This window comes from Podarcis raffonei, chromosome 14, assembly GCF_027172205.1.
Source record: "Podarcis raffonei isolate rPodRaf1 chromosome 14, rPodRaf1.pri, whole genome shotgun sequence".
Classification (NCBI taxonomy): domain Eukaryota; kingdom Metazoa; phylum Chordata; class Lepidosauria; order Squamata; family Lacertidae; genus Podarcis; species Podarcis raffonei.
In genome coordinates, this window is record NC_070615.1 from 4,964,017 (window position 1) to 4,991,304 (window position 27,288).

Sequence of the window (27,288 nt, forward strand, 5' to 3'; positions counted from 1 at the left end):
GTAATCTTCAAAATTAGCCAGGAAGGGCGTCTGACGCTCCACCATCTGAAGGTGCATGCCTGGGGATCATTGGATCATGACTCTTTTTTTTGCACACTAATATCAGATCCTGTAGAATTCTATCAGTTATGTTTTATCTGTACAATTGGACTGAATTTCAGGAACCAAAATGCTTTTTCTGTGCAGCCTGAGCAGGAGCAGTAAACATTATAGTTAATTGTTGTAGCTTTTCATTTGCCCCACACCATTGCCCTGCTCACAGTTATGAAGAATATTCTTATGATATCAATGGTCCATGTCACCATTAAGAAAAGGAGGTCAAAATAAGTCAGTATATATGTGGACTGTCCCTGGATAAAGTGACTTTCCTTTTTAAAGTTCTCAAAGTTCTTAACCTAGCTCAAGGCTGTCATCTGAATTAGCCAGGTGTTTAACAGATAAATCAATCACAGTCAGTCCTTCATTTGAAAAATAAGACTTTAGAGCCGTATTTCCCTAAAATGGCAACTAGACATTCCATTTTGGCAACTGCAACCTTGGTTTAAGGAGCCTTTTGGCACCTAGCTTATATATCTGAGTTTCTAACACTGGCGTGGGGGTGTATGCAAATCGGTTGTTGCCTGTATAAGCACATTGATCCTACAGTTAATGAGCATTGCAAAACTATGACACTCCCCCTCTGCTCTCCTCTTCCTGCATGGTCTAGATGAGAGATAAAAAGTCTCTGGTTCTAACTTCACATCATGGTTAATAATCTTGGTTTCTTTGAATGAAACATAGTTTAACACTAACCACAGTTTCCAAATAAAGAATGCTTCTCTCAGTGCACAAACCCATGGCTTTCTCATGCAATACTAAATTTTGTGTGAACCAAACCAAACTCTAAACTGAATCAGTGCCCTCTACTAGATGCAGTGAATTTAAAGATGGTTTCCTATGTAAATTAAGAACCAATTTGATCATTGACCGTACATAAATATTTACAGCCTACTTACTCAACATAGGTATTTCATTTCTACCTCATATGTTGCTCTGGTCTGCGCAGTAACTATCAGCCCTTGCTTTGACCTATCAGTCATGGGAATTTCATTTTTGTTTGCTCCTTTCTTTTTGTGATGGCACGGCTGGGCCAAGGCAGAAGGAAAAGCAGGCAGGAGCAATACTGGAAAGAGGGAAATGTGGAATTGTCTAGTGTGCAGGGTGTTTTTCCACACCTAGTGATACCTTCTGGTTGTAATATCCTATATACTGTAATAATAATTTAATGAAATTATTTATATAGATATGTTTTAAAATCTATTAAGCAATGTTATGTTCCAAAATTAGTAAAAAATAAACTTGTCTTTAAAAATTATACAAAATATCTCCTTTACCCCTTCTATAATTAATGCCCTATTTAGTTGTAAATTAGTGTTGCCTAGTGGTTGGATTTGCACAATTTAAAATAAAATGTGAAGTATATCAATAGGAAACTTGATTTAAATTTGCTTTTTTTTCTTGCAGATTTAAATTATGAAATGTAATTGTTTCAAATCCCCTTGACTGGATTTTGCTGCAAGCAAGGTGGATTTCAGAGTTGTTTTTGGAGCTCAGCTGTTAAAAATGGAAGAATGAGATTGTCTGCAGTGTGCTGCTCTGTTGTTGATTTGAATGGGATTTTAGGTCTGCTTGGAAGAGGACAGATGAGCCAGGCTGTCTGTTTAATCTGTGGACTGGAGAGGTGGTCTTCCTCCTGATAATATTTTAATCTTATCTGTTTAGTCACTGTTTATAGGTTTACTAAAGGGGGTGAGGAGCTACCTCTGCTGGGTTTAAAGGAGGAGAGCCTCCAAGACCAGTGACAGCCAGCACATGTCCGTCTGAAAATGAGCACTTCTTGAAAGTGAAAATTCATTCTCTGCTGGAATGGAATTCTGTTCAATTCCCTGTTAGCCCTATGAACTTCATATGGTTGCATTCCATACTGCTTATGCAATGGACTTCTCACAGTGAAATTCTTATACATCTTAATGAGAAGTTATTTGCATGCCTGAATTTCCCTGAACAATGATCTAACTGTTGGAAGTTTGCTGTTTGACTTAGGATAGTGGCTTGTAACAATTGCATGATTGATAGCTTGAAGAGACTATTTCTGTAAGTAGTCAGGTTAGCAATTTATTTCTTAAAGGGACACTGATACTAACAATAACACTTGAATTGGTTTAATTTGGCCTTGCTATCATAGCAATTCCACTTATGGCCACACTTTTGTGTATATTAGCATAGCTAGTGATTGCTTCTGCCGCTGGTACATACACTTTTGGTACAAAATGCACACAATAAATGATATTGGATTGCTCCCCTGCATATTTTGGTATGCCTTGAAATGGAAGTATGAATTGGATATATCCAGTCATCTTCCTAATATCTCAAAACATTACAGAACAAGGCCTTGCCAATTTGAGTCACCTTGAATGTAGAAGGACCTTTTCAGGGTCGGGGGGAGGGCCTCTTCTGACCCTGAACCTACAGATCCAATGAAGCTTTGGCCATCTTGAGCTGTGAGGAAATGCTTCCTCCATTGCAGTAAATGATTTAGCATTTTATTCATGTTAATGCCCTGCCAGAACATGTGAGACGTGCTCTTGAGGTTTTGTTGTAATTTCATCATTGGGACATTTTCGACAAAATGAGATCTGTAAAGGACTATATGAAACTCTCAAATTAGTTATTTTAGTGCTTTATTCTGGAGGGTCCTATCACAGGCGAAACCTACCTGCAGAATCTTGAAGCACCTGCCAGCGTTGCTATACTTGCTTTGACCTGGTTAGTGAGTCCTAAAGTGCACAAGAATAGAAAATGTGCACAAACTCTTTCTCCTTATCCACAGCAAGCTTAATTATGGAGCCTATCATACTTCACCTTTAATCCTTTTTGAATTCAGACCTCTATAATGTCTACTCATGATGGTACAAGTTCAATTGTATAGATCTTCTGGAACTAGTAAACAAGCTAATTGAGGCTATGGACATTGACATTTGGAGCAATTGGTGGTGGTGGCAGAGGTTCTGCATGGAGCTTGTGACCTCAGGGTCATCATGTGTATGCTGTTCTCCCTTCCACTCTCCAGGACCAGGTGCAGGATTGTGGGCATGCTCCTAATACCAGGTAACTTTTATGGGGGGTCTCCTGTTGCTGTATATGAGCCCCAAGTTACTGTTGAAACTACTCTTAAAATTTATGCTGGTCTTTGTATTGAAAGCTGTTAAAAGGCTGGAAACAAATGTTAAAGAAATACTCTCCTTGAATAGTAAAGGAATTTACACCATCCTCCTTCAAACTATCCAGTTTTTGTCTTTTGGAAGGGTTCTTGCCTATTAGTGCCATACAGTAAGTTTTTTTGTGTATCTATCGAAGAAAATAAACCTGTATTTAACCCAGTATCCTTGCCTATTATTTGGCAATATAATAGGGCCAGCAGGCCATGATGTGTATGCTGGATTTGCTCCCCTCACTAAAAAAGGCCGCAGTCATTGCTAGTTACCTTTTGGTGCTTCTATCCTGTGCTTTGGGTGAAATTGTTTGCATATCCATGAAAATGCCAATGGATATGTTTTGGGAGAAGAAAGCCAAAGGTTAAAGTTCAGGATAAGTTGCCTTTGTGACTTTGTACAGCATGACACTAGTATGTTGCAATTGTACTCCACCCTCACAAATATTATGAATGTGCCTCCCATAAGCATTATGTTCCTCAAATCTCTAGTTTTTTTCACAAGTAAGGATGTGCATAAGCAAGACTTAATATTTCTTTCAACTTTAAAGAAGGGAGGCTGAGCAATCTCATACTTTAGTTTAGAGGCTAGTGTAAACATATTTTTAATTATGGAAGTGTAATAGAGGAAAGAAAAAGGGAAATTCCAGGCACTAGACTTGATCCTTGGAGTCCAGATTTGGTGCATTTATACCTTTCAGCACTTTCACAAAAGACTCATATACACATGTAACAACTTCCAGGTATGTATCTACATGTCAAATTTTAATCCCTGGACTGTAAAGTCAACATGATCCCCTCAGGGTTTTTCTTACTTTTCCTTTTCAAAAAAATTCCCTTCCCACCCCTTCTTTGGAGGTTTTTAAGCAAAGGTTGGATGGCCATCTGTTTTAGCTGAGATTCCTGCATTACAGGGGGTTGGACTAGATGATCATTAAAAACACGGAAAAGAAGGCAAAGGAGAATCTGGGGGAAAAACATTAGGAATCAAAGAAGAGAATAAAGTAAAATTTGGCTTACATCTAACAATTTAAGTCTTATTCAAGATAACTATGAAAAAATGGACAGAAATAAAGAAGGATATGGAAAAATGGATCTGCATGAATTTATCTATGATGGGTAGAATATCAGCAATTAAGATGAACAGATTACCAAAAATTATTTTTTTTTTCCCAATCATTTCCGGTGATCGCTAACACTAATTGTTTTAAACAATGGGAAAAGGACTTAACAAATTTTATATGGCAAGGCAAAAAAGCCAAGGATTAAGTATAAAATACTAATAGATGACAGGAATAGAGGGGGTTTCTCGCTTCCCTATTTGAGATTTTACTATGAGGGTCCATGCTTAGTGTGGATAAAGGAGTGAGCGGAATTAAAGGATGTAGGAACTCTGGACTTGGAAGGATTTGACCTAAGGTTTGGATGGCATAGCTATTTGTATTATGATAAGATCAAAGTACATAAGGGTTTTTTAAACCAGGTGACCAGGAGGAGTGTGTATAATGTTTGGGCAAAACACAGAGAATTGTTACAAAGGAAGATCCCACGTTTGATATCTCCAATGGACACGGTTGTGGTAAAAAAGAATTGAACATGGAGGAAAACTGGGGAACATAAAAAGACCTTCTTGAATTTAAAGATAAATCTGTAAATCTTTAAAAAGAAGTGATAGGACTTGTCACAGATTGGTTCCAGTATTTCCAAATAAAGGAGATTTTTAAAAGAGACAAAGAAAAAGCAATTGTAGAAGGTGGATCGGAATTTGAGAAAATAATATTGGGAAATAACAAAAAAAAATATTGAAAGTATACAGAACTCTACTTGAATGGGAAATTAAAGATGAATCAGTGAAAGAGGCAATGATACACTGGGCGTGAGATTTCAGATATAACATTGAACTTTCGGCATGGTTAAAATTATGGAATGGCACGATAAAATTTTCGGCTGCCTATGCAATTCAAGAGAACATCTTCAAAATGGTATGTAGATGGTATCTTGACACCAAATAAACTTGCCAAAATGTACAAGAGAGGATCCAATGCATGTTGGAACCATTTAGAAAAAGAAGGTTCTCTATATCATATGTGGTGGCAATGTAAGTATGCAAAAAAATTCTGGGAAATGAGGAACTTAAAAAGATGTTTAAATTTATGTTCCCTAAAAAACCAGAAGCCTTCTTGCTGGCAATAATAGGGGAAGGTATACCTAAGAAAACAAAGAACTTATTTTTATATGCAGCTGTGGCCGCAAGGAGAACTTAATGCAAAAAAAATGGAAAGAAATTATTGTTCCGACAAAGGATCAGTGGTTGCAGAAGTTAATAGAGTTTGTTGAGTTAGCTTGATGGCCAAAATAAGAAATTATGATGAAAAGAAAACAAGAAGCAAGTGAGAGCTTTTTGAAGAATACTTAAAGAGTGGTATCAAGGTTAACTGGCAAGTAGGATAAGCCTATGAGAATCAGTAGACAAGACAAAGGGAAAGAAAAAGGAAATAATAAAGTAGGGGAAAGAGAAAAGGTAAGGAGTTGTACCTAAGAAAACGTAAGAATTTGAAATAGGATATCAATGGAAGATAAGTCAGGAAGCCTATGTAAGACTAAGGCAAGACTTGTATGGATGTAATGTGTAAAATGGAAAATGAATGCACACACACCCTCAGTAGGCCAGTGCAATATATCAATATATTGTTTAAAACCGCTATTTAAAGAAAATAATGATAACCTTTTTTTAAAAAAAAAGAAGACCTGGCATTTTATTGTGAATCAAGCAGGGTATTGGAGAAGCTGGGGGAAGCCTATGCTTCGTCCTGTGCAGCCCTTGCTAACTTGGCGCAAGCTCCTCTCTGCCTCCTGCAGGCAGCGAATCACAAGAACTAGCTGTGGCTGAAATGATTGAGAAACCACATGCAGCGTTAACTCCACCTCCAGTTTCCCCTGCCTATGGCAGCAGCCACAAGTCTCAAGAGCAGGCTGGCAAAAAAATCCAGAATCTCTGCAGCCAATCCTCTGGTAGGTTGCTTCAGAATGCTGCTCCATTACTAGTCTGGACTTCTGGAGCCACTTTCCTCCTTCTGGTCCTCCTCCTGTTCTCCCGTAAACATAAACAAACTAAAAAGAAGCACCCTGCACTGGTCTTTCCCCCCATCTCTGTGTGTGCACTGCTTGTGGGAGGGCAGTGGGTGTTGTGTTTGTTTATGTGATTGTGATTGTCTCCCATTCTCTCTCTCCTCCATCCCCAGGTTGGCTTTTGTGAGGGAGCAGCTCCTAGCTTACCAGTTTGATTATTAACAGAGCCAGTCCAGCAATCACTGTGGACTGAGCTCTCTCCTTCATTGTAAAAGAAAGATGTGCTCTGTGTGAAAATGCTACTCTTTCCTCCCATCTGTGTTTGGGGGGGGGCAGCGGGGGGGGCGTGTCTCTCCCCTGGTGTTTGGTTTTGCAACAGAGCAGCTCCCAGCTCACTGGTTTTATGATTAACTAAGCACAGAGCCAGTCCAGCATTCACCGTGGGCTCTCACCAATGGTTGCTTTTCATAATAAAAAGAAAGACACTGCTCTGTGCTTGAGACGCTACTCTCCCCCCCCCCCGTCTGTGTTGGGGGGGACAGTGTGTGTGTGTGCGTGTGTCTTCCCCGCTCCCCAGGTGTTTGCTTTTGGGACCAAAGCAGCTTTCTCAGCCTCTCACACATTCAGTCAAGGCTCAGTGTTGAGTTATATTTGAATATCTAAAAATGTGGCACTGAATTGACTTTTTTCTTGTTTAGTACGTAATGTAATTCATTTTTTAGGGAACATTCTCTTACCTTACCTATGATGTGGATGAAATAAAGGGGGGGTATGATATATATGCTGCTGATTCCTTCTACAGTTTTAATTTTAGAAAAAATATATGCTAAGTTAAACATTATTGGTACAGTTCAATAACATAACAGTTGTAACAATATGCTAAAGTAAGTAAAACTGTATCAGTTTTAAACTTAAACCTGTAAGTAATAATTTACCACGTCATTACCACATTCACTTCTACATAGCTTCAGCCTTATTTCACATATCGTGACATATCAAAATATTGTGATGTTTAGCTAGTGATGTATTGTGATGTTAAAAATCTCAGCTCCCATTGCATCTGCTAGCTCTCGCCCAGCACAACTTTTCAGAATAATTAGGTCTTTAACGTCCCCAGTGGGACAGCCAAATTTAAATATGAATTTGACCCGTAGCTGTGAGGCATTTGCAAGCTTTTTTGCGGAGAAAGTTCTGCTGCCGTGACCTCCCTGCCAATTTGGATACAGTAATAGAACTGGAGGCCCCTCTACTGTCCTTGGGTCCAATATTGGACCATTTCGACCAGATACTCCCTGCCCATGTGGATAGATTCCTCCGAGCTGGAAGGCCCACCACTTGCCTCCTCGACCCGTGCCCGTCTTGGCTGATTAGAGCGTGCCCAGACGAGGTGCGGGTCCCCCTTGGCACAGGGACATTCCCAGGGGAGCTGAAGGAAGCAGTGGTGTGTCTACTCTTAAAGAAAACATCATTAGATCCTTCAGATCTATCCAATTACCGCCCGGTTTTGAATTTTTCGTACCTGGGTAAGGTAATTGAGAGAGCGGTTGCCAAACAGCTTGGTAGACTTCTGGAGGAAACATCGGCTTTGGATCCATTCCAGTCCGGCATTCATCCTGGTATGGGACTGAGATGGCTCTGGTAGCCCTAACAGATGATCTCTGTAGGCAACTGGACCAAGGCGGGTTGGGACTGCTGATTCTTTTAGACTTGTCAGCAGCCTTCAACATAGTTGATTAGAATCTTTTGGACCACCGCCTTGCTGACATGGGGATTCAGGGCACAGTCCGACAATGGCTGCGTTCCTTTATCTCAGGTCGGGGACAGAGGGTGGCGCTAGGGGAGGAGATGTCGTCGCGGCACCCCTTGGTGTGTGGAGTGCCACAGGGCGCAATCCTTTCCCTGATGCTTTTTTTTTGTCTGGAGTTTTGGGCCGAACGTCCGATGCGGCTTCCGCTTGAGTGCAGGAAGCTCCTGCAAGCAATTAGAAGTCGTGCCTCAGTTGTCAAACATTTCAGAAGTCGAACGGGCTTCCGGAACAGATTGCGTTCGACAACCAAGGTTTGACTGTATTAAACTTGAGTTCTTTCTGACAGAGGGGCCGTCACACAGCTGAAGATGGTATTGGACCTATGAGAATTAGCACCAAAAGCCATCCTCTGTGGCTACAAATAAGATATGAAACATGCCTTGTAGTGGCACCTTAGAGATGAATAACTTATTGTGTCATAATTTTTGTAGAGTAGAGCCTAGTTCCTTAGGTGCATGGAATATTGTCCTTGTTGGCTGGTTATTATTAGTTTTATGTGTACACAAATCCAGAAAAGGTTTGCAAACTCTTATGATTCTCCTTCCTAAAATGGAAGAGTGCAGTAGGGCTGTCGTGTTTCTGTGCAGATATATACACTAGCATAATCCATTCAAAATACCAGTCATTAGTATCTTATTTTTCTTGAGATCCTAATTTAACATCTGAAGAGACAATGGCTTTCTCCAGTGGGGAAGATAATCCCATATCTTGATAGATCTATCTTTGATCTTGCTTAGCAGAAAAAGGCATCTGAGCAGTGTATTGCAAATGTCTTAAAATCTCATTAAATCTTGACTAGCCTGGCTTGATACAGCTTAATACCTGAAGCAGAAAATCTAAATCACAGCCCCTTTCATAATTAATACAAGACAGAAGCCTCTGGAAAATTCTACAATGGGGCTTATGTGGGAGGGAACTTCTATGTTTTTTTGCAGATTCCCATTCATTTCAGTTGTAGCTTGCACAGGAAAATATGCCTGTGGATTCTGCTCTGTTTGTGTTTTGTCCAAATGTGCCCTAAGTCTTCTGCCAGTCGCATTCTCTTTACTTTGATTCTTGGTCAGTCCACTTCTGCTTGGGCATAATGTTCCTCAGTAGCATTTTCCAGACTTCCGATACCTGAGGCAGACTGTTCAGCTGAGCAGAAACTGGAGGTGCATTCACTCTTACACATACACACTGAGAAGTTTAGTGCTCATAACACTCACTGTGTTTCTGTCAGCTGCTGTTCTGGGCATGGCTCCTGATGTGAAAGGGATTTGCAGAGAGGAAACAAGGGTTAATTCTCAGGGTAGTTCAGTTATATGACATCCCTGCCTCATGAGTAGTTGCAATATTTAATCATACCTGATGCAGACAGAGCAGTGTTATCTGTCCTAGTGTAGGCAAGGCTAGAGTACTGGATCATGCAGAGACTTAGGAAACAGATGTCTTTGTAGGAAGGTACCTGGGCTTGCACAAGCCTTTTAGTTATTCTTTATCCTAATGGCATATCAGCAGTACTGCCATGGCACACAATTTATGAGTTAGCGACCAAAGCTTTCTCACACTAGTGGGGATGGGAAATGCAAAATATCTCTAGCTGCTGCCTGGCTAAACTCTGAAACCTCCTGTATCATGTTCTTCAGTGTGTAAAGTTCACTTTAGAAACACTTTATTTCATGCTTCGTGCAACTTCTGCAGCAGGAAGCAGTCGGTCACCAGACCTGTGCTGTTGATGGGTGCAGCAGCTCACCACTTCCTGTTGCTGAAGTGAGGAAACAAAAGAAACGTCAGCGGGTGGCTCATTCTAGCCACTCATTAAAAGCTGCAAGTAGTTGTAAGACTTTCCATTGCTTCCATGAAGAGAGTGTGTGTGTGTAAAAAAAAAAAAACAACCCATGAACCCTGTGTACATTTCTCAAATTTGAACAGGAATTTAGTTAGTGATTGCAACTGCTATGTTATGGCACACATTACATTTAGAGTAAGAGAATTTAGGGGATGCATATAATCTATGCACACCAGATGTAGGCTTAAACATAAGCTTGTAGGCACCAGTCCTTCCTATGGGATGGAATCCTTTTTGTGTGCAGGAGAAAGATGTTTTAAGCAGATAGTTCTTATCGCTAGGTTAAAAACAAGAACCCACTGACAGCATATGAATCAATATGGCTAATTCGACACAACAACCCACCCATGCAAACAAAACTCACTCACAAAACTGTAGGCAACCACCCATGCCCTGGGCCCCCCAACCTCTCTCAGCACCAATGAAAACTAATACAGTGGTTCCTCGGGTTAGGAACTTAATTCATTCTGGAGGTCCGTTCTTAACCTGAAACTGTTCTTAACCTGTAGCACCACTTTAGCTAATGGGGCCTCCCACTGCCGTCGCACAATTTCTGTTCTCATCCTGAAGCAAAGTTCTTAACCTGAGGTGCTATTTCTGGGTTAGCGGAGTCTGTAACCTGAAGCGTATGTAACCTGAGGTACCACTGTATATTAGTTGTCAACAGCGAGTGGACTGCCAAGCCAAGTCTCAATTTTTCTAATTTAATTATCATTAAACTCTCACATGCGTTGCCATTTTGTGCTGATTACTGTGATGGCAATGGTCGCTGTTTTGAGTATATTTATGAAAGGCAGGATATAAGTTAAACACTCATAGATCAAAGGGAAAGAGTTCAGGACTTTACATATCAGTCGGGAGTTGTGGGAGTAAGAACACACAGGAAAAGGAGGAACTTAGCAACAGAAGTGAGCTGTTTTGAGTGAAATGTCATCTTTATTAGCAGAAGCCATGTCAAGACTCTTGTCTGATGTTAAGTCTTCAGTTATATTTTTTGAAGTTAACTGCTCATTTTAGATCTTTCTGGAGTAGTCCAGGGCTCAGAACTTTATTCCATTGCAACAAAAGGAATACCGTGTTAGCTTCAGTCACAGTACAGAAAATGTCTATAGCTTATTCCATTTTCATTCTGCTATACTACACATTTTATCTCTAATACTGTTCAGTATGATTTAAATGCAAGCTCTTCATGCCCTTGACAGATAAATTTGTACAATGGATTTTAACACTGGGAATTCTTTGGAACTGTTTGTTGAGAAGCGTTGATCACTTTATTGGGGGGGGGGGTAGGCAGAGAATAGTCTCCATGGATGCATTTGGGATAGGTTTGGAAGTGGTTAGTCACTTCATGATGTGTAAAATGACTGCCTTTTGGGTTCTGCATGCCTAGAAAGCAAGTCTGCTTAGACTTACATATGTAGCTTTAGGAAGCAGCCAGATCTGTTTCAGAGCCACTCTGCGTCTTTCCAGTTCTACTCATTCTTCAGAACCAAATTGAACCTGTTAAAAACAAAGTTCTTTTCCCCCTCCCATTCACTGTAATGGATATTTTTAAAAGAGCAATATAATCACCAGTTGCACAGAAGTGGGTGAAATTTTGAGGAACCCATCCAGAGTGAATTAAGCCTGTCAAGTTGTAGGCATCTTTTACCTTTTTTTAAAAAATGAAATAGTTTTCTGCCAGATTTGGATGTCATTTGCAGGTATAGTCACCCCTTCTCAGGGATGAAACCTGTTAAATTTCAGAACGATATCTGCAACAGACAGGCTTTACTCTTTAGAGGTGGGTGGGGTGGGGGAGTCTATGGCTCTCCAGGAAAATCGGGGGCAGAGAAAATGTCATCACAATGCCCAGCAAGGAACAACAAGAGTCATTGGGAGGAGTGAATTTTTATCTACCTCCAAAGTAGGGTTACAGCTGCTTCTCCACAGAAGAGGCAGGAAAGTCCCATTGTGAAAGTGAAGTTCCACTCACACTTCTCGGGCGCCCAGCAAGTGTGAGACTGGAAGTCCTCTTTCATATACAGTGGTACCTCGCAAGGCGAAATTAATTTGTTCCGCGAGTTTTTTCTTCTTGCGAGTTTTTTGTCTTGCGAAGCACGGTTTACCATAGGAATGCATTGAAAATCAATCAATGCGTTCCTATGGAAACCGCCTTCAGACCAGGTCCGGGGACAGTCTGTCCCCCGACCTCTTCTGAAGGCTGGGAGGTGGGGACAAGGGCTTTTCTTCCCACCGCCAGCCTTCAGAAGGCTGTTCTGAAGGCTGGCGGTGGGAAGAAAAGCCCTTCTCCCCACCTCTCGCCCCGCAAGCTCCGGGGACAGGAGGGCTATGCTGCTGCCCGCCAGCATTTTAAAAGCCCCCGGGACAGCAGAGACTTCTCCACTGTCCCGGGGCGATTTTAAAATGCTGGTGGGCGGCAGCGAAGCCTCCGCTGTCCCGGGGCGATTTTAAAATGCTGGCGGGCGGCAGCGAAAGCTTCGCTGCCGTCCGCCAGCATTTTAAGATCGCCCGGGACAGCGGAGAAGTCTCCGCTGTCCCGGGGGCTTTTAAAATGCTGGGGGTCTGCAGCGAAGGCTTCGCTGCCACCCGCCAGCATTTTAAGATCGCCCCAGGACAGCGGAGAAGTCTCCACTGTCCTGGGAAGGCAGGCGGGGGGGGAGCAAAGACTTTTGCCCCCCGCCGGCCTTCAGAAGAGGTCCAGGACCTCTTCTGAAGGCCGGCGGTGAGTGAAAGTCTTTGCTCCCCCCCGCCTGCCTTCAAAAGCCGTCGGGATAGCGGAGAAACGCGCTGCGCTTCTCCGCTATCCCGGGAAGGCAGGCGGTCGGGAGGAAAGACTTTTGCCCCCCGCCGGCCTTCAGAAGAGGTCCAGGACCTCTTCTGAAGGCCGGCGGTGAGCGAAAGTCTTTGCTCCCGACCGCCAGCATTTTAAAAGAGGTCCCCAGAGATTTCCCTATGGGCTTTCTTCTTGCGAAGCAAGCCCATAGGGAAATTCGTCTGGCGAAGCACCTCGAAAAACGGAAAACTCTTTCTTCTTGCGAGTTTTCCGTCTTGCGAGGCATTCATCTTCCGAGGTACCACTGTAAAGTAACGCTGAGAATTCTAAACTTCAGTATTTACAGAGTTCTCTCTGCCTACCACGATGATAGACAATATCTAATTTGAGAGCAAAGCAGCAGAAACCTGCAGAATCCTAATTAACACAAATCTGTCTTTCCCTCAGGAATTGATTTTAAAATCAGAACAATAGAACTAGATGGGAAGAAAATCAAACTACAGATATGGTAAGTTTTTTAAAAATGCAACTTGCCTCTGGAGCTAGAGACTTCAGATCATGTTTGTAAATTTCACACTCCTAGTAAAATCATAGTGCCTTGAATGTGACAACCAGTGGCTGTAACATCTGGGTACTCCCAGTGATGACAGACAAACTTAGTTCCCTCCCAAGATTGTTAAAGAAGCATCCTGTATGTACTCAGCAGACAGCATGAGAGGATCTCCTCACACAATATAAAATCAGCTCCACTCGTCCACCTTCCTAGCAAGAGAATGTAGAAGCTGAGATCACTGCACTTGGAATGGAAAGATTGCACTAATAAAACTACCATTTAATTAAATGCATACAGTTGAGGGAGATGGTGCACATGGATGAAAACCAAACTGTACATGTAAGGGCTATACTTGGCAGTAACTTCTATTAAAAGTAAGCCTTGCTTCCAAATGTGTCAGGGATTTAACTATAAAACTACTGTCTAGATCAGCCTTCAGCCTGGTGTTTTGCAGGTTGTACTGGCTACATGGCTACTGGCTGGTGCAGGTTGTAGTTTGTAACACATGAAGGGGTTGGGAAAGGCTAATCTAGAACCTTCTTGCTTGTAAATACAGCTTGCATAACTTGAACTTTGAATGCAAATGTATTGAGAATGAGGCTGTAACATTTTGCTTAATTGTACTTGTCCAACATAGAATGTAATTGCAAGGCTCTTGTAGAATTGTCTCATTTATTTTTAAATTGTTCAGCCTGGACACTGAGATCCAGCGCCGAGGGCCTTCTGGCGGTTCCCTCATTGCGAGAAGCGAGGTTACAGGGAACCAGACAGAGGGCCTTCTCGGTAGTGGCACCCGCCCTGTGGAACGCCCTCCCTTCAGATGCGAAGGAAATAAGCAGCTATCCTATCTTTAAAAGACATCTGAGGGCAGCCCTGTTTAGGGAAGTTTTTAATATTTAATGCTGTACTGTTTTTAACACTTGATTGGGAGCCGCCCAGACTGGCTGGGGAAACTCAACCAGATGGGCAGGATATAAATAATAAATTATTATTATTATTATTATTATTATTATTATTATTATTATTATTATAAATTGAAAGGTCCTCATTAAGGGCATTGGTATTGGATGGGGGTGGGGTGTGAGCACTGAATTCCTCTCCAAACCCCCCCCCCCCCATTTCTTACATCTGTTTTGGTTTACAGGGATACTGCTGGTCAGGAAAGATTCCGCACCATTACAACTGCCTACTACAGAGGAGCCATGGTCAGTGCTCTTTTTCATGCATAGTTTTTCAACTGTTATAAAAAGATATCAGCACCTCACTTTTGATTATCATATATATACTGTTGAAGATAAATATTTGGCCTTGCTTGACAGAAGAGCTGTTTCATGTACAGTGGTACCACGCAAGACGAATGCCTCGCTAAACGAAAAACGTGCAAGATGAAAGGGTTTTCTGATTTTTTAGCCGCTTCGCAAGACAAATTTTCCTATGGGCCTTTCTCGCAAAACGAAATTTTTTTTTAGTTTTTCCCCACAGGCTCCCTCTAAACTTCAGCGGAGCGGGGCGGGCTGGGAGGGAATCCCTTGGACCCTCGCCGGACTTCCCGATGCTCTTTTGAAGTCCGGCGGGGGTCCAAGGGATTCCCTCACCGCCGCCCGCCTTTAGAAGCGCTCGGGGAAAGCAGCGCGCTTCGCTGCTTTCCCCAGAGTGCTTTTAAACGCTGCTCTTCCCGCAGCTCTTTTGAAGTCCGGTGGGGGGAGAAGGGCTTTTCTTCCTACCGCCAGCCTTCAGAACAGCCTTCTGAAGGCTGGCGGTGGGAAGAAAAGCCGTTCTCCCCCCGCCTGCCTACAGAAGAGGTTCGAGGAAAGAGGCGAAGGAGCGCTGCCCCTTCACCTCTGTCCCCGGAGCTTGCCGTTCTCCCCCGCCTGCCTTCAGAAGAGGTCCGGGGACAGACTGTCCCCGGACCTGGTCTGAAGGCGGTCTCCATAGGAACGCATTGATTTTCAATGCATTCCTATGCGAAACCGTGCTTCGCAAGACAAAAAACTCGCAAGAAGAAAAAACTCACGGAACGAATTAATTTCGTCTTGCGGGGCACCACTGTATCTGTCTTCTAAAATCCTGTTTCCAAACATCATGATGGGAGCAGTTTTTCACAGAAGATTTTATATTTTGGACCAGAGCTCTCCAAACTCTTCATGTTGGTGACACACCTTATTTAGACATGCATCATTTTTGTGACACAGTATTTCAGTTTTACTAGCAAACTAACACCTTTTCAGCCCTGGGAGGAGCATGGGGAGCATTCGTGCACATACCTACACACTGCAGCCAACATACCAACGTGTTTGTAAAGCTGTGTTTTAATCCAACACCCAACACCCATCCAGTGTTAAAAATTCAGATATATAAGCTAAATGCCAAATGACACCCTAAACCTAGGTTATAGTTGCCACAACAGAATGTATAGGCACTATGGGGGGGGGGGTAAAATTATTATTGTTATTATTGTCATCGTCATCATTTCTATACCACTTTATATTTTAAACAAAAGATCACAAAGCAGTTTACAGCACAATAAAACATCAAATAAAACTATCCAGAGTAAAACAAATTAAAGCTTCAAGAAAAACATATCAGATCCTTCTCAAAGTGGCATTTTGTTTGCCCCATACATATTTACCTACTTAATTTTTATAGCTGCCCCATAGCAGAAGTATTCTAGAAAGCCAGTGTGGTGTAGTGGTTAGAGTGTCAGACTAGGACCTGGAAGATCAGGGTTCAAATACCCAGTCATGAAGCTCACTGGGTGACCTTGGGCCAGTCACAGCCTCTTAACCTATCTCACAGGGTCGTTGTAGGGATTAACTGAGGAGGGGATGAATCATGTGCTCCTTGGAGAAAAAGGTGGGATATACATGCAATAAATAAGCTATTCTGCTTACCTACCGTATTTTTCGCTCCATAAGACGCACCAGACCATAAGGCGCACCTAGTTTTGGGAGGAGGAAAACAAGAAAAATTATTCTGAATCGCAGAAGCCTGAATAGCAAGAGTGATCTGGCTTCTGGGATACCGTGTGGCTGTTCTGGCTTCTGGGATAACTGCGCCAAGCCTCTTCAGGGCAGCAGGATGAAGGCTCCCCCTGCCCGAAGAGGCTGTGCACAGCTAAGGCAGAAGCCAGGACAGGCGTGTCGCTGAAGGGGCACTGCGCAGTTCTCCCTCTCTGCGCAGCACCTCTCCTTCGCAGGAGAGGCGCTGCGCGGAGATGGAGAACTGCACAGTGCCCCTTCAGTGAAGCTGGAGAAGGAACAGAAGGAGACCCTTCTGTTCCTCCTCCGGCTTCCAGGACAGGCGCGTCGCTGGAGAGGTGCTGCACAGAGAGGGAGAGCTGCGCAGCGCCCCTTCATCGAAGCAGGAGAAGGAACAGAAGGGGCTCCATTCCTCCTCCCGCTTCGCTGAAGGGGCGCTGTGCAGCTCTGCTTCTCTGCACAGTGCCATTCGCTCCATAAGACGTACTCACATTTCCCCTTACTTTTTGGGAGGAAAAAAAGTGTGTCTTATGGAGCGAAAAATATGGTACTTAAGAAAGCTGGAGGGGTCAGCCAGATGGAGATGTCAGACGCCAACCTGGCATCCAAGGATCTCCACATGGTCACAGTTGGACCTGTGCCAGTTGCAAAATGCACCTGGCATCTGAGGAATTTCTTTCCCTGCTCCCATCATCCCTGTTGGCTTCAGAATACAATTGGGAACTGTTTCCTGGTGGTTGGTTTTTCCATTAGTATCTGGTTGAGAACCGGATGCTGAACTTGATGGGCCTTTGGCTTGAATCCAGCAGCCAAGCACTTACGTTCTCACTCTGGTTTTTTGTAGGGTATTATGCTGGTTTATGATATCACAAATGAGAAGTCCTTCGACAACATTAAAAACTGGATAAGAAACATAGAAGAGGTATGTGTCTACAGGGGAACAACCAGCTTTGAGTGCTAGCTCAAATTTCACCAACATCATCTCTCAAATTGCACAGTGATCAGGACAGCTGCTGCCATGTCAGTGGGAAGTGGGGGCAAAGTGACTTTGATTCACTGGTAGGATTCAAGTGAAATGTTTTTACAGGATATCAGGTAAATCCACACACAAAAAGTGGTGGAGGGAAGAATAAATTGATTCTGGCTGCTTTCTTTGGACAGTATTAGATGAGGGTATCCCCCGCACCCTGATGGAATAGAGATGAAACAAGAACTTGGTAATAAAAATGTATTGGTGTATAAAGGTGTATATTGATGGTCTATCTACTCTTGAGCATGCATGGTTGGATAATATTTTAATTTTTATGTTTGAATAATGGCACTTGGAGATCCCTTTCTAGTTGCTGAGCATTTTGTTAAGCTCTGGGCTAAACTTTTATTTATTTTCTCACGTAGCTGAAGCTTTTTTACCACTTGGTGCTTATTTAACCACCAGCATGAGGCCCTGCATTTTGACATAGTCCTTGCTCTGTAAAATGAAACAATGAAAGTTTAAAGGACAGAGTTAAAGGAAGAGGTGGTGTCTCAAAAGATGAATTAATCAGACAATTCTTCATGAGCTAGTTTTATTCTGATATAATTAAAAATGTGTGTATTTGTGCTTTGTGTTGCCTCTGAATAGCTTAGTTCTTGTTATGTATCTGACATCAAGATTTTGTGACTTGGCTGTTCTTGCTGTTTCTCCCTCTGTTCAGCATGCATCTTCAGATGTAGAAAGAATGATCCTGGGTAATAAATGTGATATGAATGAGAAAAGACAAGTTTCAAAAGAAAAAGGAGAAAAGGTAAATCTAGTTTGATCAGAACTCTCTGGATGTTTTTTCACCTTCCTGACCTGATGCCCTTTTCTTTCTTGCACCCATTTTCATTTTGAGGCAATGAGTGATGCAGAAGCAAAGTGTTTTCAATACTTTGATTTGGGGATGGTCTCTGAGCGAGCGGGTGGCGCTGTGGTCTAAACCACTGAGCCTCTTGGGCTTGCTGATTGGAAAGTTGACTGTTTGAATCCATGCAATGGGGTGAGCTTCTGTTGCTCTGTCCCAGCTTCTGCCAACCTAGCAGTTTGAAAGCATGCAAGTAGATAAATAGGTACCACTGTGGCAGTAAGGTAAAAGGCATTTCCATGTGCTCTGGCACTCATCACAGTGTCCTATTGCACCAGAAGCAGTTTAGTCATGCTGGCCGGAAAGCTGTCTGTGGACAAATGCTGGCTCCCTTGGCCTGAAAAGTGAGATGAGCGCCACAACCCCACAGTCGCCTTTGACTGAACTTAACCATCCAGGGGTCCTTTACCTTTCTTTTTTCTTTTTTACCCTTGAGTTCCTTGAGACAGCAGTTTTCCTTGAGCATCTCAGAATCAACATTACCGAGATGAAATATTCATAATAGGACTGTAGGTCATAATCCATCAAGTTCATCACGCAGATGAGCTTAAATCACAAGAGTTTAAATACCCAAGACTAAAGACCTGGCAACACAGATAACAAGCAAAAGATTCAGGACATGAGACCATTGAAAGCCCCACGACCATGCAGGCTGGACAGTCATTAACTTTAATTCTTATTTTGTGAACAAACAGTTTTAAAAGGTGCCAGTTGAAATCAACTGTATGTTCTCACTTCTACTGTGGTTGTATCTGTGTCACAACCCTTACATCCTGAACCAGTTTTGATTCTGTTTAGTTTTAGCATTAAAACTCAAAATGAGGTCTGCCTACTGTAGGCGTGAAAACTAACTTCAAGGACTCATTAAAATAGACTTCAAAACCAATACAAGCCTTTAACATTCTGTTCAGATCTTAACCTGAATTGAAAGGAATGCCCCATCTCTGCCATTTGGTTCTGTGGGAAAGGGTGGAAACAGACATTTCCTGTGGTGTGTAACTTGGGGGGGGGGTAACTTGGCACCCCAGCCCCAATTCCGCCCATTCCATCCCTCTCCCATTGGAGTTAATGGAGTAAAGCTATGATGGAAAGGGGCAGGGAGGGAACATCTTACAAACCAGTTCAATGGAAGGAGGCTGCTCTGTTAGATTGCTGGGGTGGAAGGAATAGGGGTAGAATTCTGCAGATGATGGGCAAGAGAAGACAGTTTTCCAGTACCTCAAATTGGCTCAGTTACTCAGGTTTTTCCAGTTACTCAGGTAATTTCCAGTTTTAATTCTAGAGCCTCACTCATTTCTAAGAACCCTTAACTGGTGTAAAACACCATTTGGTGTTGCTTGCCATAATGGATAGTATGCTAGCACCTTGGCATATTTTAGCTTTTCAAAATCAATGAAAACGGGGAGGGGGGGAGAGAAATCCAGCAGGTAACAAGTAAACGCAGAGGCTGCATTCCAGAGGGACACATGGTGCCTCCTCTGTGCCCACGGGATGCTTCAGTCCATTCCAGTGCTGGTGCCCAAATGTATTCCAAGAGGTGAGGCCACCTAAAGGGGAAATAAGCCTGTTTGTGCATCATCTACATGGACCTTTTGCACATTGGCCCCTTTGGATTCCAGTGGAAGAATGTCAGCTTGGAGGTCATAGAGATGGCATTGACTTAGCCATACATTCTTTTTATCAAGCTGTGGTATAGTTGGGCAGTTAGAAGTATGTTAAAAATCCACTTTTTAAAGCACTAATGAGTTCTTATTAACACTTTTGCAGTTAGCAATTGATTATGGAATCAAATTTCTGGAGACAAGTGCAAAATCAAGCATAAACGTGGAAGAGGTAAGAGTAGCTAACAACCTGGTGAACACCTGGCGGCTAAAATATTTTGTGATGTTGTGTTATAGATGCATTAAACGAAGTCCTATGCTTACACAGATGCTCTTGTGTGGTCTTCTGGGGTGGGGTTCAAATCTTAGTTTGCCTTGCTAGCCAGGGATTGTTTGTATGGCCACTAACACCTTGCTGAGTACTCTGGGGAAGCAGCATGAGTCCTTTGTACCTCTTTTGCAGTGCTTCCATGGGCATGGGGAAAAGTGGGAATCAGTTATGTGATAAAGCACATGCTTTGCTGCATGCAGATAGGCCCAGGTTCAATCCCAGGCATTTCCAGCGAAGAAGATCAGGTAGCAGGTGATAAGAAAGACCCTTTCAGACCCAGAGAACTGTTTGAGCCAAGAGCATAGTATGAAGTGGGAGTGCTCAGGGGAGTCCATAAAAGAGTGCTTTTACTTTGAGGCATGTTGAGGTCTCAAAGATCCCTTTTAGAAGCCAGTTCCTATAAGACCCAAAGTTTAATGGGACAAAGATTTTTCAACTCCAATAAAGGAATTATTGTACTTTTCATTTTTTTAAAAAGCGCTCTGCACTCTTAAATGCATAAGATGTGATGATTCATTTGTGGGGGGTTTTCTTACTACTCTCCCTTTTTCCTTGGTTCTAGGCTTTCTTCACCCTTGCACGGGATATCATGACAAAACTCAACAAAAAAATGGTTTGTTTCTCTCATTATTTGTATATCATAATTAGTATATTTTCTACCAAATTCTGAGATTCAGAGTGGTGTTCAACTATGTTTTACTGTGAGTTGACCCATTCAGATTAATGAACATGGCTAAGTAAGGCTTATTAATTTCAGTTGGTCTGCTTTGAGTAAGAAACTTAGTTGAATACCATCCCCCCAGTTTTGCCAGGCAATAGTAGCCAGCAAAATTTTTGTATTTTCAAACATACCTTTCTTCTCCAAAGAGGTGGGATCTTGTCTGTGATATGCTGAGCTTGGGAGGTGCTGGGGGCTCCTGTGAACCTGAACCCAGCAGTGACAAGCTCCCATCTTCCTCAGTCTGGAGCTGAGATAGAGACTTGTCCTTGTTGGGCTCCTCTTTACTCTGGCCAGATGCTTTCTTGCATGGCGAATCCTTGACTTTGTGCAGAAAGGAACTCCTTGACCAATCTAATGCTTTTTGTTTCGTTTGGAACTGGAAACAACATTATAGCATAGAACAAACTCAAAACAGGAAGTTCTTACCATTGTTTTGTGCACATTTTGAACAAATTATGTAGTGTGCCAATGTTGCACATGGCAGTGGGAATATGCAGATTACATTCCTTTCCATATGCTCAAAAGCAGCATTCTGCACAGTTTCTTCTCAAGGTCTGAAGTTAGGAGGCCCCTAGCCAAACATTTGTAAAGCTTGGAACTGGCCTGCAATGGTACTAGAGCTTATCTGGTGACATCCCACAGGTATTTTGTTTAACCTTTTGGCTTTCCACATCTAAATGGCTGCAGCTTGTCTTCCTTAGAGGACTCTCTTAAGTGCCAGTGAGTTTGCATTTGTGTCTTTAAGATGCAAGTCAGGCACCACAATCTGAAGAAGCCCTGATTCCTGCCTCCACCCCCACAGTGTAATATAAAAGATGTGCTACAACATTTGCTTTTTAATGGGAACTTGTGCACACATCTTCATGAGGCCTTTCCATTAAGTAGTGGGCTCAGAGACAGCCTTGCCATTAAGACATTAGATCTTAGGTGCATTAGAGGTAGCAAAATAGAGCATGCAGGTCTGAACCCTTGTGCCATCCTCCAGGAAATGCTCCTGCACAAGCCTTGCTGAAACACGTGGGAAATGTGCAAGAAAACAGAAGTGTGTAGTTCCCATTTCTTTGAAAGAGGTCTGCTCAGGAGAGTTGCCTGCCGCATTGCGATCTGTTAAAATCAGATGCGGTGCTCTTTGAATTTTCCATTAGATATTCCCCCAACTGCTTCACTTGACTTGTACTGCAAAGGGATGCAATTTTGCTCCTGTTTGTTTTCAAAACCACCCAATAAGCTAGATTCCCTCCTAGAGGGGAAAGAGGCCCCAGTTGTCCTGCTCAGGGATTGTCCCATTTGGAATAAGGTTTTCTCACTTGACATGGATCTGCCTTTGCCTCCTGTGCTACCTTGATTGTACTGACAGCCAAAGACCCACCTTTGAGGAAACTTGAACATGTCTGATCAGTCATTTTTCCTAGTTTGCTGCACTGTAAATTCTGAATTAATTTGTATGATGTTTTAAGGCCTTTTTTGTATTTTTTTGGCTTGTCTGTCTTCCACCCTAATCTGCTAAGGGAGGAAGGCCAGGATTTAAATGTAGTGACATAAAGAAAGCAGGGCTGTCCTGTGTGGTGTCCATGTACAGGAGGCATCATCAAGCTGAATCCTCTCTATCATGAACTTTAGGAATGGAATTTGCACATGAATCTGCTGCTGCTCTTTTGCAAAGCTCCTTTTCACTACAGTGAGGCAGGCATATTCATTCTTTCATGATTTCCCAAATGCCCGGTAGCTGAATCAAAATTGTGGAGTCTTACACCTGAAGAGGTTCTGAGCACCCACACACATCCAGGTGTCTGCATGAGTTTCTGTTCTGGGCATAACTTCAGCAAGCACGGAACAGTGACTCATGCAGGGCTGCAACGGGCATCCACCTCTGAGGGCAGGTAACTACTGCAACTCTGTATAAGTTGTGATTAAATGCTCCAGATAGGGCAGAATTATAAAGCCTAAGCAAAAGAGGAGGCATTATTAGAGCAGAGTAGTCCAATGCATGGCCCTCAATACCTTTTTTGGTGACCCTCACCAGCCTTTGATGCCTCTTACACACACACGCATACTGCTGCCCTTGTGCTGCCTTCCCAAAGCTGGGTAAAAGAGAAGCTAGGTTTTGGGAAGGAAGCATGTGGGCTCTAGAACCCTGACAGAGCCTGGCGCCTCGCTTAGCTGGCTTTGGGAAGGTAGCGTGAGAGCTGGGAGGGGAGCGCCAAATTTTCCAAAGCACTCTTCTGTGCCCTGTGTGGGCAGCTGCTTGACCTCTTGTTTTGAGTACACAATCGTACAGTGGATGATTTATGTACTAGTTTTTCATTGGATTTGAGTTTTGTTTGGAGGCGAGGCAAAAAAATCCAAAGGATTTGTTCATTCTGCGACAATAATACACCTTAAATCTTCTTCTTCTTCTTCTTATGTCTCTCCTTAGAATGACAACAGTTCAGCAGGTGCAGGTGGGCCAGTGAAAATAATGGAAAACAGATCAAAGAAGAGCAGCTTCTTTCGATGCACACTGCTTTGATGAACTCCTAATAATAGACTGCAGCATACCTAGAGAGAGAGAAAACCCTTTTCCTGCTTCTCTGAAAGCACAGGCTCACCTGGCCTCAGAGCTGTTACCACCAGGCTGCTGCTGAGAGCTCTGTTTGAATGTAGAGTGTGCTAAACCAAGAGAGAAAAGGATTTTGGTTCGCTCTGCTTCTCAGCAAGTCGGGCTCCCTCTTCTCAAACACAGAAGCTGTGAAGTTGAGAGACACACGTGCAGGAGCTAAATCTTCTTTATTACTTTGTTTCACTGCCTGCTTCAAAAGCTGCTAAGTTTTTTCTTTGCACATATTTGCCCTCTGTTGCCTGCTAGAGCACAGTCTTAACACTTGTCTTTGCACAGCTTTCTTTCTTTCTGTTCTGGTAAGCATTCCCTAGCATTTCACCCAGCTGTAGTATAAAGGGATCAAATTGGGTCCCGTACTGAATACAGAGGGCATGGCCATAGATGCAGCACCCATGCTCAGAGGGTCACCATAGAGCCAATAGAATTCTGCCTACAATTATTCATGGGCATCACAAGAGGCCCTTGGAGCTCTGTGTGCTTCCTATATCCCCAGCCAGTTGCCCTCCTCAACTCAGTGTAATTTACTTGTGCTCTGTCAAGGCAAAAGGGAGGGCTAGATGGCATGTAGGCGTAGACCTCCCACCAACACTGTGGCTCCTCATACTGCCTTGTGTACTTAATAAGAAGGGGCAGGAGGGCTGAAAGCCCCGCATCTGGTGGCCTGGAATATGGCCCTAGTATTTTTCTCAGGCATAGAAATATGTCTGCAACATAAATGTGGTTTTGTAGCCTGGTGTTGGAAAGCTTAACACCCCAGGCACTTACAATTTCTATTTGGGCTTGCCACTTTTGTTTGACAAATACACAGATCTGTTTATATGGAAATGAACTTTTTTTCTGAATGTATGGTGTTGAATTTCTATGTACAGAAGGTGTACTGGAACCACTTACAGTATCTCTTACATCAATCCAATTTCACTTCTATTTCATGCTGTATTCAGTTGAACTGGAAGGCACTCAGTTCTCTCTTGAATGCAACTATTCCTGTATATAAAGGTTCCTGTTTCAGCCTGTTGAATATTAATAGAAAAAGCACACACAACATGTGTAACTATCCCATCTAGCTTTCAGTCCCTTTTTCAAAAAGCATAGTCACTGTCCTCCTGATATGACCTTCCATGAATCTTGAGGCAACTGGTGTTGGTTCAGACATTTAGAACAGATATAAACTTAGCTGCCTTTCTCACTTAACTGAGACTCCCATACCAGCCTATTTCACCACTATTTAAATTATTTATAAAATGTTGAGTTACTTTAAATACAGGTGCTTTAGTTCGATTGATGTGCCAAACATGGACCTTTGTAAGTTAAAACTTATCTCAACACAACCTTGATGACACCCCAGCTCCATGAGCTGCTGTTGTGAAACATGTCCCATTAGCTAGCCAAATAGGCACACAACGTTGCATCGTTTTAGAGGGTCAAATGTCAATATAATTCTAAGCATATCTTGCGTCATTCAAGGTGAATAGGTTGGCCACTGGCACTCTGTAACATAACATTGGTTGAGCGGGTTAGAAAAAACATTCCTGTGGAGTTGTGAATTTTTGCACACTCTTCCTGCCCCTCTGTTTATAATCCTAACAATATTGCTCCAATTACCTCTTGGATTGCAGCATCTGGGTTGATGCATGGAAAGAGGAGTGTATCCAACAGGAATATTAAACAGCAAAACACAAATATGTCTGATTGCTGTAGGTCCCATGCTTGGACTAAAGTGTTGTGGTTCTTGCTTTATAACACAAAGTGCTTTTTGGGGGGCAAGTGTGACTCCACCCACGATGAATGTCCATCTTTTTTCCACATCTGACTTCTTTGTATTGTAATCTGTATCTCAGGGGGTTTGTCTGAAAGCCAAAACTGACAAGTTCTGTGGTTCCTTTTGGCAGATTTTCTTTGCTTATGTTTCCTCTTCGTTGGCATCATACTTCACATCTTGGTTCTATGTACGAACATTTAGTCTCTATGAACTTCCCTTTGAGAGAGCCTGTAACTAGTTGAATTTATATAAAGTGCTTCTTGAAGCAGCAGCAAATTGGGGTATCTACTCTGTTTTATTTTAAAAAATATCTTGCTATTTTCTTACTTCTAGCTGTGCTAAAATGTACATAATTTGAGTAAGACCATAGGAAATTCACTTTAAGATTGGTGTAAGGATGCCACACACAGTTCACTTTCCCTCATTGTTAATATTGTTAATATTTAGTTTTATCCTGTCAAAATATTAGTGACAGAATAGTCTGTTCCCTGCTGAAGTTCTGAAAATATTTGTTTCATACGGAAACAACTTTAGTCTTAAGGAAATGTTGGTATAGCCTATGCAGCAGTATTAAGTGCTATGGCTGCACTTCAAACTTTTCATAATGTTTGATTTAGCCCATTTTTCTACAAATAATATGCCTTGTCGAACTGCATTTTACAGTGTAAATCAGCTGATTGTCCACGTCAACTTATTTCCTTGAGTGCTCGAGGCAAACAGGCAAGCTATGATGGTATGGGACTGCCTTTGCCTTCATTGCTTGATGCAAACATTTCTTACCCCAGAACAAGTCTTGTGTTGGGTGTTAACCCTGCAAAAGACAACATTCTTCCATTTAGCTAATAGTTGGTTTAGATTCCCCAACTGTTGTCTTTTCATGATACAACACATTTAGCCTTGCTCTGCAGAACTCACCCATTTAAATGAAGGGTAATCCTTGATACGCTTTCCAGAGCAGAAAGCATACCCTCTCTTTCCATTCTTAGTTTTTTGTCGTTTACTACTGACTTTCTAAAAAGAGAGTGCAATTTTAAAACATGCATCTGTGCTTAGCTAAACTTGTTGATCCATCAAAGCATTGTCTCTCTTCCAGTTGACATTTTATAGCTTAAATGCTTGGTTTTAAGTTTCATGCATCTGGTTAGATTTGGATTCCTGTGTGGCATATGAAATATAATCTCTTTTTGAACTTGGTGTTCTCTCTGTACCATACTTGTAAAATACTTGCTAGCCTTTTTTGAGAAGTGTTGTTTTTTTAAATAAATGGGGTATTTACCTGTCCCAAGTGCATTCCCACTTCTCACTTACTTGCAAATTCAATGAATAAAGTCCATTAATTCTGCTAGCCAAAATGGATGTTGTGTTAGACTTCTTTAAATTCTGTCATCAACTTGGTCTGTAACAACTTGAGAGGCTTGTGGCAGTAGGTTAATGTGCAAACGTGTTTGGTAATTATGGAAAGGCTTGATTTAGAGTGAGTGCAATATTTGTAAGGCTAAAGACTGAAGGGGCTAACAGTAAGTCTGGTGTCACCATATTCTAGTCTTATGCCTTTCATTTTAAAATACAAGTTTCCCTAGCTTCTGGGGAATTTGTAGTGTGTTCCTATGGCCTTACAAATATATTTTTCTGCCCAAATATCATGTTTCTCCCTTGAACTTAACACTTTTAATGAGACATACTAAATTCTGAGAAATAAAGCATGATCCAGAAGAGCCTAATTTTTACATAATTATTCTGCCACGTGTGAAGCACATATTATCAATACTCCAAAAGCATAAGGTGGAAAAGCTCCGGCAGATAATGTGAACTTGTCATGTGGTTAACTTGTAAACTTAATCATTAACTGTGTATTGATACTGTGTACAAACGAACAAAAAGACAAAGGGGGAGGGGTATTATTTCAAGTGAACTCTTTTATAACTATGTGCGTCTCAAATAAAATTACATAATTAAATGTTAAGTTTTTATGAAATATACAGTGTGATCAAACAAGTTCTGTAGTGCATTATCATTCTGCCTGATGCATGCTGTTGGGAGTAAAAAGAGGTAAGAGACAACTGTTTCCTGAAACTGAATGGATTGATTGAACACCCTTTGTTGAATAATTCAGGGCATATCTACAGTATG

General features: G+C 42.2%; 1 protein-coding gene across 1 annotated transcript in view; it reads left to right on the forward strand.

Annotated features, from left to right (window-relative positions):
- RAB8B (RAB8B, member RAS oncogene family) overlaps positions 1-26,439 on the forward strand; it is a 37,718-nt gene extending 11,279 nt beyond the window's left edge. The window contains exons 2-8 of the mRNA XM_053365970.1: positions 13,181-13,241; positions 14,431-14,491; positions 17,109-17,186; positions 17,959-18,048; positions 19,915-19,980; positions 20,642-20,692; positions 23,217-26,439. Coding sequence (XP_053221945.1) covers positions 13,181-13,241; positions 14,431-14,491; positions 17,109-17,186; positions 17,959-18,048; positions 19,915-19,980; positions 20,642-20,692; positions 23,217-23,309 — 500 coding nt within the window. The 3' untranslated portion in view covers positions 23,310-26,439. The remainder of the gene's footprint in view (positions 1-13,180; positions 13,242-14,430; positions 14,492-17,108; positions 17,187-17,958; positions 18,049-19,914; positions 19,981-20,641; positions 20,693-23,216) is intronic.
- Positions 26,440-27,288: the final 849 nt, after the last annotated feature.